This window comes from Bos mutus, chromosome 9 (genome assembly GCF_027580195.1).
Source record: "Bos mutus isolate GX-2022 chromosome 9, NWIPB_WYAK_1.1, whole genome shotgun sequence".
Lineage (NCBI taxonomy): Eukaryota > Metazoa > Chordata > Mammalia > Artiodactyla > Bovidae > Bos > Bos mutus.
The window spans coordinates 98191519-98210122 of record NC_091625.1 but is presented as its reverse complement, the minus strand read 5'-3'; the positions used below and the strand labels follow the sequence as shown (position 1 = coordinate 98210122).

Genomic DNA, 18604 nt, shown 5'->3' with positions numbered 1-18604 from the left:
TGGAAAAGACCCTGATGCTGGGAAAGATTGAAGACAGGAGGAGAGGGGGATGCCAGAGGATGAGATGATTGGATGGCATCACCAACTCGATGGACATGAGTTTGACCAAGCTCCGGGAGTTGGTGATGGACAGGGAGGCCTGGCATGCTGCAGTCCTTAGGGTCGCAAAGAGTCAGACATGACTGAGTGACTGAACAACCACCACCACCACCACCACCACCAAAACCTGGAGGGCGTGACTCTGCTGACACCTTGGGTGTGGACTTCTGGCCTCCAGAACTGACACAGTACTTTCTGGTTATTTAAGCTGCTCAGTTTGTGGTAGTTCATTACAGTGGCCCTACACAGCCTGCACAGCCTTCAGAAGCACATTCTGGTCCCCTTGGTCATCATCCCAGCAGGTCATGTGTTTCAAGATATAGAGACAGTGAGAAGAATGTTTATTCTGGGCAGAGGCAACCATGGCGGTCTACAGGGAAGAGCAGGTGGAGGCAGCTGAAAGGATGTGCCTGCCCCCAGCATAATGGTAAGAGTTCACGGTGGTAAGATGGGCATTTTATGGACTGACCACGTACAGGGGCATCAAGTGAGGGCACAGAAGCCTCTTTTCCTGGGACCTTCTGTCCCATGGGACTGCTCTCTTGGATCATTGCAGAACCATCAGTGTTCACAGATGCGTGTCTCCACCATCTCCATCCTATAAGATTGTCAGGCCTCTAGAAGATCTTGTGAAGAATTCTTGGAAGAAAGGACATTGAACTTGGAGAAGTGAAGACTGAAGTGGTAGGAAAGTTTTATATGATGTTTGCTGGCCTGTCATTTGGAAAAGGGACTAGACATTATCCTGTGTGATTCAGATGAGAGATATAAACCAGATAGTAATATCTGGCATATATTTCACTTACTATAGGGAGTGATTTTCTCTTTGGAAATAGGACAAGCTAGCTTATGAAGTGGTGCTGAAGAAAACTCTTGAGAGTTCCTTGGACAGCAAGGAGATCAAACTAGTCCATCCTAAAGGAAATCAACACTTAATATTCATTGGAAGGACTGATGCTGACGCTGAAGCTCCAATACTTTGGCCACCTGATGCAAAGAGCTGAATCATTGGAAAAGACCCTGATGCTGGGAAAGACTGAGGGCAGGAGGAGAAGGATGTGACAGAGGATGAGATGATTGGATGGCATCACTGACTCAATGGACATAAGTTTGAGCAAACTCCGGGAGACAGTGATGGACAGGGAAGCCTGGCTCGCTGCAGTCCATGGGGTGGCAAAGAGTCGGACACGACTCAGTGACTGAACAACAACATCTCATGAAGTAGTGGGGCTGTTTAGGATAGGACTGGATAAACAAGTAATGGTCATACAGACTAGGTCAGTGAATACATTTCACACAACCACGTATTAAGCAACTGATTCTTCTCGGTGTGCCACACTCTGCACAGAAAAAAGAAAGTTCAACACAGTTTGGCCGTGAAACTAATGGTCTGATAAAGTGTAGTTTAGTAAATTTGGAGAGGGGCATAGATCCAAGGGCAGTTACGTGGATCTGGCATCTCTTAGACGCCTTGATTCTTTTCAGACCAGCTAGTTATGTCTGAGTGGAAGAAGAGTTCAGGAGAGTTTACATAGATACCTGATCATTCCAAATCCACCTTTCAGGAATTGTGGAGTAGTATTCTATTGATAATAGTTTGCTCTGTAAACTTAGGACATTAAAAGGCTTTCGAGTCTCGTAAACACAACGACGCTGAAGAAAACATGAAGCAAATTTCTAAATCGTGCTAAAATTTGTATAGAGTTCCGTGGGGCGGGGGGACTCTTAATTCAAAATTAAAAGCTCTGTGAAATAAACTTTATGCAAGTCAATTGTAAGACGTAAGAAGTAAATAAATTTTTTGTAAACAATCAGCTCTCAACAGTCCATCAGCATTTTAAAGGACCATAAGAATAGGTCCCATAGAACTCACAGAAATACATGAGGAGACTCTGAAACAGGTCTACTGGGAATTCTTAGGTTCTCATTAGCAGCTGTTTAAACAGACTATTAGTGGAAAACAGTTGTTTCTATTGTTCAGAAACTAGTTAAATATCAGGGTGAAAGATCTGGTACAAACTTTTCAAAATCCCCAAAATTCAATTCAATGCTTTATTTCCTGTGTTATTTAATGTGTCTGAATTTGAGTTGAAAAGTTTAAATCTCTTTTCATGGACTTCTATAGGCTACAACATACATTTTCGGAAGTACTCATAGATAAATCTAAGACTGTTTGATGTTCACACACATGGGCGCATGTTATCTCATTATTTCTTTTGCTTCTGCATATTCTGTGACATGACATTAATGTATTATTAGAGCTGTTGATATATGGAATCTCCGAACTGTTTCCACTAGAAGCTATTTCAGGACTACTGGCGCAATTAGAAAAAAAAGTACCCAAGTAAGGATTGCCTCCGAAAAGTAGGGTGGTTGGAAAACCCTACTCTGCTGGCAGAGCCCCATATTTTAACTGTAAATGTTTTAATGCTGTTTATTGGCTCATGTTTCTCAAATGCAATACACTGCATCGTTAATTTTGTAGCTACATCTCTGAAAGCTGTAAATTGAGCATTCCCACCATCCCCATTTTCTGAAGCCTTTAATAATGTTTGTGAAAGAACGAAGGAAGAAGAGATTGCTGTCATAGAAACCCTTATCTCTCTTTTGCTCCACAGCAGTCACTGGAAAGACAGCCTATCTTAGATGTCCACGATTCATTACTCAGAACTAAAGAAAACAAGTTCAAGCTTAGATGCTAGTTTGCATCTTCCAAAGAGGACCCTGATCCAGTCACCCCTGGCTTGTCACACTTGGCTTCTCTTTTAAAAATAAGGACCTACCCCCAAACATCCGACACATATTCGAGTTATCCAGGGAGGGACGGATTAGAGAACCAGTTATCGCTGAGTGAGTCACAGAGTCCTTAATTTATTTGGCCCCCACCTGGTGTTGGCAATCAGAGGCAGGATGAGTCCTGTGAAACACACGTGCAGCTGAGCCGGGCATGAGGGGTCATGCCTCACGCACAGGCCCACAGAAGGACAGGGGACGAGCCACCACCAGGGGATATAATACATTAAGTCACCTACTCCTGTGCGTTGTACTAATTTATACAGTGTCACTACACTGGTTTACAATATCATATATGTGTATAACATTGTATGTGTGTGTAATGTTGTCTGGGGCTTCCCAGGTGGCACTACTGATCAATCTGCCTGTCCACGCAGGAGACAAAAGAGACGCAGGTTCGATCTTTGGGTCGGGAAGATCCCCTGGAGTAGGAAGTGGCAACCCACTCAACTATTCTTGCCTGAAAAATCCCATGGACAGAGGAGCCTGGCGGGCTACCGTCCATGGAGTCACAGGGAGTCGGAAAGGACTGAGCGACCGAGCACACACACATAATGTTGTGAGATGGTAATGACTCTCCCATTTAATCCTCAGTCAAGGCCAGGCCCCACATGAAGGGGCGGCCACGATCTCAATTTGTCATGCCAACCTCACAGAAAAGACGTTATCAAAGTATTGTGTGCAGATGAAGAAGTTTAAGTTCAGAGAAGTTACACGATCTGCCCAAGGTCACATCTCTTCTGCTCTCAAATGTTACTCTTTATCCCACTCTGCAGTTCACCCACTTGTCTGCTGCATTTTTTTTTAAGCACAGTCTAATTACAAACCCTTGAAAGTGTGTTATTCATAAACAGAAATTCCAGCCACTCTATGTCCTAGAGCAGGCCTGATCTTGTGGGGCTGGGGACGCAGGCTGGCGCTAACAGCGTCACCCGCTCCTCCGGGTTCTGCTTATCCCCACTGGTCCCCTGGGGAGACCGCTGGCCCGGCGGTGCACTGGCAAACTGCTCGGCCCCTCTGACCATTTCACACAAGGTCCAGCTGACATGAAAACAGGACAGAAATTGCAAGAAAAGAGCAGGCAGTCGAATTATGCTAAAGCTTGTGCTTTGAAAGGACACCAGCAGAAGGACAAGGTCACTGTATTTGAAGGAACAGCCCCTTTCGTGCCTTCTTTCAGTCATTTATACTAGGTCTCAGTCTCAAAAACATTTTGCTATAGAACTGGAAAGAAATATATCTTTGAATATGAATTGACCAAGACATCGATTATGTGCAAGTAGGGAAAAAGGAAACAGAAAATGAAATCGCTCGCAGAAACACGGAAATTAAGAATGAAAATTTTTTTCCTAATCGTAATGCTGAAAATTTCTCATCTATTTTTAGGTAAATATATCTGTCATGAAAGACATCTGCTTAAATAAAAATGTATATGTGGTTCTGTGGATATGAATAAAATATAATCATGAAGCAACATTTATTAAAATGCTATCAAAGCTAAATTGTTTTTAGGCTGAAAATACTGTTATAATTGGGGATCCTGTGATGAGCTTCTACTGGCAGGATTGGAGCTGTGGAAATAGCCACTTTAAAGAATAGTTTTGCGTTTTAGAGCCAGAATGCTCCGATTTGGTAATAGGACCCTCCGGAAATACAGCAAACTGCATTCCAGCATCGTACTGACAGGTTTCTAAGATAAGTAGAAAATGAAGCTGAAGCTAATATTTTTCCCCCTCAAATGTCAGAAAGATATTAACCAGAAAAATAGCTGAATGTCAAATTCCTGGTGCCTCCATTTAGAAACGTTCCAAAATAATTAGCTGTGTGTAGGACCAATTAAGGCTGTGATAGAAACGATAAAATCTCCATTTTGATAAAATCGAAATAGGGGTATATTCCTAAACCCAATCACTTCTTTTGTGAAGCATATGAACATTTATAAGTTAAAGAATTAAATAAGTATTGATAGTATCAATATAACGAGGCAGACACGGGAGCCAACTGGTTTGAACAGTCTAGGGCTCCCAGGAGATTTATCTGTCTTCCTGGCAGCTGTACTTACTCTTTACAGGGTTCCTTGAGGACGAGGAGATTCTAATCACCTTTTGAATATCACTGTTTCTCTTCTTTTATACAAAGACACAGATGATGCTTAGATTCCAGCTCCAGGTCCAAGGACCAGGCGGACATTAGCCCATGTGGGGGCAGCCCCTACTCCCACTCCAGCAAGGTGGAAAAGACTCTGGTGCTCCCTTTTCACGACCGCCAAGCACAGAAGGAAGCGCTTACGCAGGAGAAGAGTCACAGTGAAAAACTGGAGACAGTAATGGTCCACATATCACAGGCTCCTGTGAGGGTTACTGAGGAAACATTTGCGAATCACACAACTCAGAAGTGTTGACTATAATTTAGATTTCTGGGAGTGGGTATTCCATGCTTCTTTCATCTCTGACTTTAGCATTTCTGACTTATCTCTATCTCTTATTTGATGCTGTTAGACAGTAAAAGTATGAATTATGAATCAAGAATACTTAAGCAAGTTTCACAAAGTAGAAATGCTGTAACTAAAACTTTCAGTTTAGATCATAAAAGGTTGAATTACTAACACTCAACTTTTACTTTCCTGAAAGAGTAACCATCTCATCTAAATGTCTACATTAACTCTATAGTTCTTAAATATTTTGCAATGTGTATCAATTCATCCCATTATGAGCATTCTTAAGTTCCTATAACCCTAGCTGAAGTTGTTTTTACTAAACATGCTTAATATTCAACATACAAGTAGGTCCTGCTACTGAAAGATAGCTACAGACTCTGATGAACCCATGATTCCCTGAATAGTCTGCCTGATATAAGGAGACTTTTAACAGTAATTTAGGAATTATATGAAAAATAATGATTCCAAACAAAGGACTTGTTTGTGATGGAAACTGTCATATGTGCAGTTTTTGGTTTGATTTTTTTTTCCTTTCCATACAATAAGCAGATTATATTGCAAAGTTTTCATCCACTGTTCCACTAAATTACTAACTTACTTACAGGGCTGTCAGAAATTAACTTCAAATGTTGACTTACACCGTGCATATGAGAAATACGAGACTTCAAAGTTAGCAACATGAAAGAAAATTAGATTCACATCGTTTCAACAGGTACAAAAAGAAAATCACATTGTCAATGAACAGACGTACATTCGCTGCCTCCCAGGAGGTCAGCATGACTTGCTCATACCTTTGTTTGGGTGAAGCAGATTCACTTGAGTGCACCAGTGCTTTCCAAAGTGTACCGAATGATATTTTTTTTAATAAATGCATCAGCATATATTTTTTAAATCAGTACTTACCATCAACTAAGTAACTAAGTAACAGTAAGATTATCTGTTTTTCTATTTTTTTTAAGAAATAGGAGAACGTATTAAAACTCTCCAAACAACCTGTGCCAGATTTTAATAATATTGTTTTTAAAATTCATCCTAAATCAATTAATAAATGGCAGCCCACTCCAGTACTCTTGCCTGGAAAATCTCATGGACAGAGGAGCCTGGTAGGCTACAGTCCATGGGGTTGCAAAGAGTCGGATACGACTGAGTGACTTCACTTTCCCTTTTCAATTTCATGCATTGGAGAAGGAAATGGCAACCCACTCCAGTGTTATTGCCTGGAGAATCCTGGAGACAGGGGAGCCTGGTGGGCTGCCATCTACGGGATCGCACAGAGTCGGACACAACTGAAGTGACTTAGCAGCAGCAGCAGCAGTTAATAAAAAGTAACTTTAAGAGAAAATACCTAAAGGCAGAATTACTGTCAAGAGAAAGGACAAACTCAGAACCTACCAATATATTCAAAGACAGTTAAAAACTTTACAATTTTATTATTGTAAGATTACAGAACTGCTTCAGTGCTTCTGTGCTAAGTAAGCTGTACGTGTGAAGAGTAATAAATGAAATTGTTGATTTGACTATTTCCCTAGGGAGTAGGAGAAGAAGGGGTAGGGGTTATGCTGTTTAGATCTCTAAATGGATCTTGGTTTACATGCAATAATAAATCCTAAATGTGTTGCTAATTAACTCTACTTCAAAGCACTCCCCCATTTTTAGTGCTTAAAAGACATTATGACTCCTGGGGTAACTCACCATTCTTATTCTTAAAGATGTTCAGGATGGGAAGGATTTGCCGGTAGTAGGGCACCAACGCTTCCCCCACCATCTCAGCTGACACAACCAGATGCTGTAGGACTTTGAGAGTGACGCAGATGACCTGTCGGTTCCGTAGGTTCAAGGCATCTATCCAGTAGGAAAAGAAACAAGCCAGAAAGAGCATTAATTTCTACAGTGTTAGGCTGAAGCAGTTCTGTAGGCCATTTAATTACACTGTACTCTACTGGGGATCGCCAACGGGATGAGCCTTGACAATTACAGCTTGGAAAGATGTTTATAGCTCTTAATGCAAGAAACAGGATCTCGTTTGTGTATTATTAATATCTCTTCTCCCAACTTGCACTGATTCCTCATCAGTCCTAAGAAAGCAACTCATTGTCCTTCAGAGAAGAGGCTGGTGATGGCTGGGTAGCATGAAAGATAAAAGATCAGTTCATATCACCAGAGTTAAGGGACCCCATGAAGGTGGACAGGGGATCAATTTTTATGCAACAGTCCCTTTCAGCTAGCAGTCCATGCTATGCTTAAACCACAGCCATGAAAAAAAAAAAAAAAAAAACAACACTTGAGGGGGAAGAAGGGACTGGGTACACTGTGTTTGAGTAGAAACTATAGACTGGTTACAAAAATCGAGAATACTGTCGGTAGAAGGGACAGTATTTAGACTCTCAAGAGAGTAGGGAGTGAAAGGAATTTTTTTTTTTTTAATGTTCAGAACTTTAGGAGGATTTAAGAGACCAAAGGAATACAAATGAACAATTTAAAGGCACAGTACAAGAACAATTCTGAAGGCACAGTACAAGCTGTACTGTGGAGACAGGACAGGAGACAGTGAGATGTCTGGCGTCCCCCACGTTGCACAGTCTGGAAACCTGCTCCAGTGCGGAGTGCAGAGGGCCAGGGACCAGGCCGCTGATAACTGGCTGTGTAAACCTGACCAGCTCCCCCATACTTCCTTGGTCCCAGTTTTCTTAACTATAAGAACTTATTATTTACTTTCTTAAATGGCTAAAAATTCCATGATTTAAATAGAAAAGCTATATAAAGCATTTATTAGGGAAGGTGGGCTTCCCAGGTGATGCTTGTGGTAAAGAATCTGGTTGCCAGTGTAAGCGATGCGAGAGACATGGGCTTGATCCCTGACTTGGGAAGATTCCCCTGGAGAGGGAAATGGAAACTCACTCCAGTATTCTTGCCTGAAGAATCCCACGGACGGAGGAGCCTGGTGGACTATAGGCCGTAGGGTTGCAATGAGTCAGTCTGAAGTGACTTAGCACGCATTATAGAAGGTCAAAGATGGTGAATGATAAAACGGTCATGCCTGAGACTACTTCAGCACAAAGTTAGAGGCTCTTATTTGTAATATTCTACTTTCTAAAGAGAAGATTGACTATGACCTTAAAAAGTATGTATCGTTTATGGAGGGATAAAAGGAACTAGGCTATCCAAAAGAACACCACCATGGTCAAGGCACCTGTGAGGCAGTCCTCACCTCATTCCCGAACTTCAGCTCACATTTCCAGGAGCCTGTCTTGCTAGCCCCTCAGATCCAGTTTGTTCCAAAGATAAGCTTCCCCCCCCTCAAACTTTATCTTTTTCTTATTTACCCCATGTTGATACAGCCAGGTTCCTAGCTGCTCAGGGCCAAGATCTCTTTCTCATCCTTTGCATCCTTCATGTTACGAAGTCATCTTATTATTACTTTCTTTTTGAGGTGGCTCTTGAATCTGTGTCCTCCTCCCACCCTCCCCTTCACTCATCCGGTCCTGGGGCTCCATCCTCACCACCTCTTCTGGTTCTGGCCCTGGGAACTCCTCCACTGAAGCACCGCCATGCCCTCCTAACCTCCCTGCCTTCTTTCTGTCTTTCTCCACTCCCTCAACCTGTCTTTTCACACTGCTGCTGAATTAACCTTCTCAGTGCATAATCGATGATCTTGCCACCTGTTCAAAGACTTCAGAGTCTCCCCCACACCATATCCTAAAAAATAATAATAATAATAAAGTACTGGTATAAACTGGTTAGGCACAAAGGTGCCTCTTAGGGTAAGTTGGAACCAAATTAAATTCTCTATTAAAAATCCAAGAATATAAGGTATCACTTATACTGGTTTCACAGTTATTCCCTATGAAATCACTAGGAAGTTTTTTAGAATAAACTGTGGTCAGCCTCATCCCCTCTAACAACAAAATGGGGGTTGAGGTCTCAAACCACCGCAGGGCAGCCTCACAACCCGTGATCCAGTTCAGACTACATTCTTGTTTGGTTTGAAAGTAAACACGAATGCAATGAATAGGGATGGCTTGACTTTTAACTCAGAGAACCAAGTTAAATATAACTATGGAATTTGGTTGCATGATGGCTCATCATTACGGCACTTAGACACACTGCAGACCATACCATATCTTTTGAAAAACAACCAAAAATAGAATGCTATAATTTAGCCTAAAAGCTGTAATAATGAGACACTCAAGAGTGGCACCTCAGAGAACCACGGGAAGTTGGAAAGGGAGGTCAGGAAGAGTGTCCCGTAGTAGTGGGATCCTTTTTTTCTGTCTTATCCTAGTGAAAAGTTGCTTTGTCTATTTAGGAAGCCAGAGGTCATCGATCCCTACTGACTAACCCAGCTTCATTTTACAGAAGAGAACTGGGAGCCCTCAGAAACATCATTCTGAATATTATGGGCAGTGGACATTGTTTCAGAAAGTTTCCTAATAAAGGTCAACATGTCTAGGGTTCAGTACGGTACAGATCTCTGTTCATATACTAGTAATTAACAGGTATTGGATACCTCTATATACCAGTAATTAAACTGAGTGTACTTTATATATATTAGTTTACTTAATCCTCATTCATGAAATATTTATTGAGAATGCATTAGGTACCAGTCATTATTTTTGGAATTAGAGATACAGAAGTGATCAAGGCAGAGTACTCAGCCCCTTTGAGCTGGTAATACAGTAAGTAAGGAGATACTGGACAAATACGGCAAGTATACTGAGATTTCATAAGAAGGATATGGTATTGAAACAGCAAATCAAAATGGGCTTTCAGCTCAGTCTAGAAAGTAGGGAAGGCTCCTAGACACAGGTGAAGACCTAAGGGATGAGTAGATGTACTTCCGCGAAGGAGAGGGAAAGGCATGTAGATTCCCTCCTTTTGGATAAAGGACTTCTTTCATAAGGTCGACTCCAGCCCATAGGGATAAAGTTCTAGTTAGCAATGTGGGAACAAAGCCCAAGATAGCAAAGAAATAGTCTTCCAAATGGTTTTTATCATTGTGTATATGTTTTTCTTGGGATCATCAAGGGATGGTGGAAAGAAGTATGTGAGTATATGTAGCTGTACACAAAAGGAGTGAGGCTGTAGTACTTTCCCCCAAGTTACAAGATTCCTAGGTCTCATCTTGTCTTACTAATCAAATCGAATCAGATGCCTAAAATCCCAGGTTTCTGCCTTTTCTCTCTATTCATCCCTCTATCCCACTCTGCTCCTTAAAAAGGACTCATGGACACATTCAGCTAAATATTTAATTACATTTATTACATATAAGTTTATCTCTCTATATATAACTAATTGATCACTTGGGGATAAATTAGTAATCTCTCTGACCATGGATATGTAACAATAGCTATTAGGAAAAGATATTTTATCTCATTGCAACCCCAACTGAATTAACATGATTGTGATAACTGTCAATGAATTGATAATGACTCACAATAAAATGCCTGAAATGTTACTCTTAATGGCATCTAAAATGGAACAGTGAGTCATCCTAAATGACCAGGTAATGGCTCTAAAACTTCTGCAGGAGCTGTGAAATAGAGCCAGGGTACGAAGCTTCCAGTGGTAAAGAATCTGCCTGCCAATGCAGGAGACGTCACAGACATGGGTTTGACCCGTGGGTCAGGAAGATCCCTTGGCGGAGGGCACAGCAACCCACTCCAGTGTTTTTGCCTGGAGAATCCCATGGACAGAGGAGCCTGGCGGGCTACAGTCCACGGGGTCACAAAGATTCGGAAATGACTGAGAAACTGAACCCACGCGAATGCACTATAAAGCCCCTTAACTCCACCCAAGAGATTTTCTTTTTTTTAAATATTGTCCATTCCCATGTCAGTTCCTCTATTTCTCTTCCTCATTCTCATGAAATTAAGAAATACCATTAAATTGGAAGTCTTTTTGTTCTTACTGTCCCAATAGAATTAAATTAAAAAAAAAAGGTTTCTTTGGAAACAAAGGTCTTTTCTTTTGAAAAAGTATGTTAACAGATATAAAGAAACTATGATTCTGTAGCTTGAAAGAGAAGAAATGTGTTTATTTTTGTGTTGATGGGTCTGAAAGCAATTGTCAAGATGTAAGCGAGGACTTTGAACTCGAGATTTAAGGTTTTGAAAAGGGTCTAACATGAGAAATCGACTGACATTATAGATCAACCAGGAGAACCTTTATATTCAGAAAATTGGATTTCTATTGTACCGTTTACTGCTTTCAAGTATAATCAACAAGACAGAGCTTCCAGATATATAGAAATTGTTGAAGAATAAGGGAAAAATAATTTAAAGTCAAAGTGGTAAAACGTATTCATCTTAGATGGTTATAAGTTACATGTATGATTTTCTCAAGCATAAAACCCATTATTGCTATGACTTTTTTGCAAGGTGAGAACATTTTCTACTATTAGATATGATTCACTACTGCAGATCAGATAGAAATATTTCTATTTCTTTTAAAATTGGATACACCACACAAAATGCAAAAGCAGACAACAAATTCTAAAAAATCTTTTTGACATATGGGATAAATGTTACTATCCTTGATATACAAATAGCTATCAGAAACCAAGAAAAGATTGAACTTGTTAATTTAAAAAATGGGCAAATAATATGAATAGATAATATACAAATTAATAAACACAAGAGAACAATTATTATTATAAAACTTTCAACTTCATTGATAATCAAATGAACGGAAACACTTCTCTATAATTTTGAGTATCATATTAACAAAAAGGCTTTGGAAATTTAATACTCAGTGTGGAAGTAGGCCTGGGAAAAGAGGCCTCTCCTAACACCATATTGTAAACCATTACAAACTTGCTATAGCAACATGCATGGGCACTCGACCCGGCACTTTCACTTCTGGGCATTTAATTGAAGGAAGGATGAAGCTGTGCAGAAAGAGTTATAGGAAAGCATGTTATCGATACTATTAATTATTATGAGAGGCAAACTAAATGTTTTCAAAATACTGATCTAAGCAAATTCTAGTATATCTGTAAAATGGAACATTATAAACTTATTAAAGTCATCTGTAATAGAAAATATTTGAAAAATAGGAAACTGTTTATAAGATACAGTTGAGTAAAGTCATCTGTAATAGAAAATATTTGAAAAATGAGAAAATGTTTATAAGATACAGTTGAGTAAAAAGGTTATAAAGTGTATTTTCACCATGGTCTTATTTTGAAAATAGAATGTAAACACAGTAAAATATGGGGATTTATAAGCTCAGATACAGACAATAGAGACCTATCTTGTCTATGGGCATATGTAGACACTGGACTTTATTGCATTTAAAAATACTCTTTTTTACACTACTTTTTTTTTTAAATTAACATAATTTGCATACTTACCTAAAATATTATTCTTCATGATCATAATTTATGTTTTAATGTAGCAGAACTCTAGCCCTGTCTCCTTGTTCTTTCTCAATATTTTCTTGATTGTTCTTTTTTAAAAATTGTGTTTTTTTTTAAATGCCAAAAATATTTTGTATTGAGGTATAGCCAATTAACAATGTTTTGGTAGCTTCAGGTGAACTGAATGAAGGGACTTAGCCATACTTGTACATGTATCCATTCTCCTCCAAAACCCCCTCCAGATCCAGGATGGCACATAACGTTGAGTTGAGTTCCCTATGCTATACAGTAGGTTTTTGTTGGCATCTACATTTTGAGATGAAATTTAGAATAATTTGATAAGGTTAAAAAGTATGTTTGGCACTTTGATAAAAATTTCCAACAAATGTAGAGAACACGTAGCCAGAAATGGCCATCTTTCCATTCGGGAACATGTGTTTCTTCACCTGTTCCTATTTTTCTTTCATTAATCTCCTCAGAAAAGCTTTAGAATACTTTTCATGTAGATTCCGTGTACTTTTGTTCGGTTTGAAAGTAAAAGTGAAAGTCGCTCAGTCGTGTCTGACTCTTTATGATCCCATGAACTGTACAGTCCATAGAATTCTCCAGGCCAGAATACTGGAGTAGGTAGCCTTTCCCTTCTCCAGGGGATCTTCCCGACCCAGGAATTGAACCAGAGTCTCCTGCATTGCAGGCGGATTCTTTACCAGCTGAGCCACAAGGGAAGCTCTTTGTTAGGTTTACTAGTGTTTGAATCATTCTTATTTTGATATCTTAATGTATTTTAATTTTACTGTGTAGAATATATATATATATAATATAAAGTGTTATTTAACTATTTTTAAGTATACAGTTCAGTGGCATTAGTTATCTTCACAATATTGTACAATTATCACCACTATTTCCAAATTTTTAATCACCTGAAACAGAAACTCTATACCTCTTAAAAAAAAAAAAAAAAAAAAAAGCTCTCCACTCACTTCTCCTTGAGCCTCTGGTAAGCTCTCATCTACTTTCTGTCTTTATGATTTTCCTATTATAGATATCCTGAAGTATTTTATGTATTATTTTTCCTGATTTTGAAATATTTAATTAATAATTACATTGCTGGGACCAATATCATATTAGTTGAATTAAACTGAAACGAATATAAATTTTGCTAGTCAAGGAGCAGTAAACATATCCATTTTTAATTTTCAGAATATAATGAATTCAAAATATGCTTTCAAACCAAATTTAGGTTTTAAAATTAAAGAAATTACTCTCTTTTCAAAACAGAACTCATCTGCTATACAAGCAAATATCATGTGGCCTGAGTTCTCAATTAAAGCATCAGAGAATTAGCTTAGCTATTTTATGGAGTAAGTCTATTAAAAGCATTACCATTTTTCTGAAATTCATTGTTTTCCAATAAGTGTTATAAGAAAAGCATCATTTTTTTTCTCTAATCTCATATAGAAAGGATTATTTTATGCAAAATTCAGATTTTCCATCAAAGCTTTGTTATTACAAATGGGTAACTTTTCCCCTTGTTTGATAGATAAGATTATATTCTTTCCTGGTGGCTCAGATGGTAAAGAGTCCACCTGCAATGTAAGAGACCCAGGTTCAATCCCTAGGTTGAGAAGATCTCCTGGAGAAGGGAATGGCTACCCACTCCAGTAATTCTTGCCTAGAGAATTCTATGGACAGAGGAGCCTGGAGGGGTCACCTAAAGTCAGACACGACTGAGTGACAGTTTGATTTTTTTCACTTTTCAGGACCATAGAATACAACTCAGTATTTGGTGACAGTGTTTGGCCTTTCTTTCCACTAAACACTTAGTTTTAAAGATAGATACACAATTGATATAATTTGCTGAAATAAATGAGACCACCAGTTACCAAGGTGGTCTCCACATTACAGTCAGTAGCATGACCTATTTAGTACTCACAGCTTTCTAGACCCAGAGGAACCTGAAGAACAATGTCATTCAAGACTGTTCTCTAATCCTCCTGTAAGCAAGCCTGGGCCTGTTTGCTCTCACACAGTATTTGTCTGAAGTCTCTAACAGTATTTGAGATAAACTTATCAGCACTGTCCTTTGTTAAAAAGCAGAGGAGGATCTGTTTCTTTGGAGTGGCCTGCTCCCCTGTCCCATACTGCCGACTCAGTGCAGCTTGAAGGAATGGGTGACAGGTGGAATGACAACCAGATGAAGGAGTTGGCTGGTCTTGGGACCATTCTTAGAGTAAAACCAAGTGACAGTCTGCTGTGACAAGCAGGCATTGCTGCTAAGAATTAGGGTTATGTTTCTTCCTTTGGTTGAGAAAAGGTGTCTAAGTCTGAACTAGCTTTAAGATAACAGAAGTAGCAGTCTGTGAAGACAGGTAGAGTGCACTCGGGCTATTCACAAAACGAGAAAGTTGCAAGCTGTGCTACAAAACAGAAGATAAGGAAATACACTACTTTCCACAAAGGAGCTGCCTTGTCCTCCTCAAAGAAGAAATGCTTCCCTGGTGGCTCAGACGGTAAAGTGTCTGTCTGCAATGCAAGAGACCCACGTTTGATCCCTGGGTTAGGAAGATCCCCTGGAGAAGGAAATGGCAGCCAGTACTCCAGTACTCTTGCCTGGAGAATCTGATGGATAGAGGAGCCTGGTAGGCTACAGTCCATGGGGTCGCAAAGAGTCGGACACGACTGAGTGACTTCACTTTAAGCTTGACATCAATATCTGGTACAATTCTAGGACTAATTATTACTATTTAAGCAAGTGATCTGAGAGCTTCCAGGAATACAGCGTGGTTACTAGGAGCCAGTGTGAGCTCTCTGGAATGTCAGGCCAAGCTTATCTCATGTGTTCTAACAAGTTCATTCACAAAAGAGATTATAGAAGACTATATTGCAGGGCATCTGGCAAGAATTCTCTTGAAGGCAAGATACAGAAATGGTCGAAGAATTAAGCACTTTCTTTTTTCCTTATGTTGTGAATAACTGAATTTAAGCAACATGCTCTGATGGTTTAGTATCAACCTGCATTGTCTCTACTGGAATACTTGATCAAGTCCAATTTCCATCCAACATTTTGATTGTAACTTGGATGAAAGTTACAAAATCCAAATCTATTAATTTTTTGATGACCCAGAGTTAGGAAGTCTGTAGAGACATGCCATGGAGGAACACCAAGGAGGTAAAAATAATACTTTACTATTATTACCAACTTGATTTGGCACTGTGCTAAACCTCCAACCTGTATGATCTGTGAATCCTTACCAAATGCTTGGGAAGCCTTTTTTCCCAAACCCCTGGGAAAGGTGAAATAATTAATTTATCAAAACCACATAGCTAGTTAATGGCCAGCTGGGGTCTGGTTTGCATGAGCCCAAAGCCTGTGCTTATTGTGGTTAGACTCCATTTCTTAGCATCCCACCAAATCCTGATGGATAACAGCCCCAGACTTGGAGCCTGCTCAGGAGAGATGTTCAGAGCTGCTCAGCAAACACAGGCTCTAGCACGGACTTTGAGCAATCAGACTAGACACCTGTTGGGACCTGAGCTTAAGTGTTTGTTCTTGGTGAACAAATCATCCTGATGCAGGTGGGTTTCCTGGCATTTTTTGAAAAAATAAAATACAAAAACATAAAAAACAAGCAACACTCTGCAGTAGTGCGGTTCCCTGACTAAAGCTCAGCTCTCCTGTGGAAAGATGAAGATAACAATGTGAGGTTTTATCCTGTGTACCCAAAATCTGTCGCCACAGTCCAGTAGAGAATGATGCTGATGGTGATGATAAGGACAACCCTAATGTTTATCACATACGACAGCCTCTGCTAAGAGCTTAAAATGTACTTTCTCAATCACTAAACTAATCAGTTTTATAAATTCAGCCTCCAAGTGGTGAACTTGTCTGACAGCTGGTATGTATGTGGCAGAATCAGAGTGCTGACCGGGGAGTCTGACTTCAGAGTCCTTGCTCTCCCCTGCGCAGGAGGAGCGACAGTGTGTGTGTGTTCGAGAATGGGAAGGGACTGCCACATGCAGTAGATGCAGTTTGAAATGAAGTGAGGCTATTTTTAGCTCTTTCCTTCATTCTATTGTGACCTTCTGGCATGGACAGCTATAATCTCCATTCTCATCATTTTTATTTTGGGTCATTCTGAGTCTTCTTCTCTATTCATGTAGGGATAGACCTGGTTTTTATTCGCCCTCATGGGTCTGGAAGGAATTTTTCTTCTGGCAAGTGAGCAGGTAACTATTTAAATGCTTCTGAGAATATCTAACCTCTGCCTGAGACTACAATCACCTTGCATCCACTCCCACATTATTTACGTTGTAGGACTTCACACAGAGGGACACCGGGTTTTACATCACGATGCCCTTTAATGAAGAATTAAAGGCAGTGAGCCAACTGACAGACTAAGTGTGAGAGAAACGGACAGAGAGGAAGGGCAGTGAGTACCATCCTCCAGGTAGCTGGACTTCACAGCCCCACCTGGCCATGACGACGCATGCTCAACACGACACGTCACTCAGGAAGAGCCTGCTTATCACGTTACCTGGGCCTTTCTATGCAACTTCCACTAGTGACCACAACAACTATTTAGGGGGCTGCATCAGCTCCCTTGTCCTGGAGATGAAAACTAATCTCCTGAACCAGATGGACCAGTCTGTACAAAACGGTGGAGCCAGCACTAGAACCCAGAAGCCAGGTCCACATTCTCCAGCGCCACGCCAATCTCCAGAGACCACAGAGGAACATGGTCTTTAGTACCACCTACTGAAGCTCCCTCAGAAAATGGGGGATTCCAGATTCCACGGCCCTCAATAGCCAGGAATTCCCATTTGGGAGCATCAGTTTGCTCAGTCGGACACGACTGAGCGACTTCCCTTTCACTTTTCACTTTCATGCATTGGAGAAGGAAATGGCAACCCACTCCAGTGCTGGAGAATCCCAGGGACAAGGGAGCCTGGTGGGCTGCCGTCTATGGGGTCGCACAGAGTCGGACATGACTGAAGCGACTTAGCAGCAGCAGCAGCAGATACTTGGGGTGCAAGAGATGTTTCTGCCATAGAACTCATGGTCTTCTGAGAAGCTAACCTTTTCACTTCCACTAAGCTGTACTGTGCATAGGTTACATGGCACATGTAACTGAGTCAGTTAGTCGAGTCCGTGTGTCCACTCCCCTTGACCACAGTTCTAAGCTGGGCATGTGCCCCGAGCTGGTGCAGTCACGGTGCATCTTTGACTTTTATTCTTTCTGGAAATTAAGGGACAGTGACACTTGTTCTTTCCCACTGGTATAAATAAGTAAGCGTGTAGTCTCAGGATCTACTCAGAGCATCCTGAGGCCAAAAATGAGCCAGCTTTAAGATGACCATGGATGAAAAAGAGCAAGAGTGACCCTGGCAAGCCACCACATTAAACCAGCCCTGAGGTGAGACCCAGGATTGTCCAGTCAGTTCAGTCGCTCAGTCGTGTCTGACTCTGCAACCCCATGGACTGCAGCACGCCAGGCCTCCCTGTCCACCAGCTCCCGGAATGTGCCCAAACTCATGTCCATTGAGTCGGTGATGCCATCCAACCATCTCATCCTCTGCCGTCCCCTTCTCCTCCTGCCCTCAATCTTTCCCAGCATCAGGGTCTTTTCAAATGAGTCAGTTCTTTGCATCAGGTGGCCAAAGGATAGTTCAGCTTTGTGAATTTATTAAGCAAACCTGATTCTTTATTATAATTTGAATTCGTTTTCTTTTTTGTGTCTTGTAACCAAAACAATCGTATGTAATACACCCTTTTTTCATTTTTTTAGAACAAATTATTTAGAACAAAGTATTTTCTTCTTAAATTAAAAAATTACATTTTATCATTTTAAAAATAATTCACCCATAAAATTTCAAGAGATATAAGTAAAATTATTAGATCATAAAAATAGTGCATTTCC

General features: G+C 40.4%; 1 protein-coding gene across 1 annotated transcript in view; it reads right to left on the bottom strand.

Annotated features, from left to right (window-relative positions):
• PACRG (parkin coregulated) overlaps nt 1–18604 on the bottom strand; it is a 528342-nt gene that overhangs the window by 232220 nt on the left and 277518 nt on the right. Inside the window, exon 4 of the mRNA XM_005894853.2 lies at nt 7022–7171. Within this exon, the coding sequence (XP_005894915.2) occupies nt 7022–7171 (150 nt within the window). The remainder of the gene's footprint in view (nt 1–7021; nt 7172–18604) is intronic.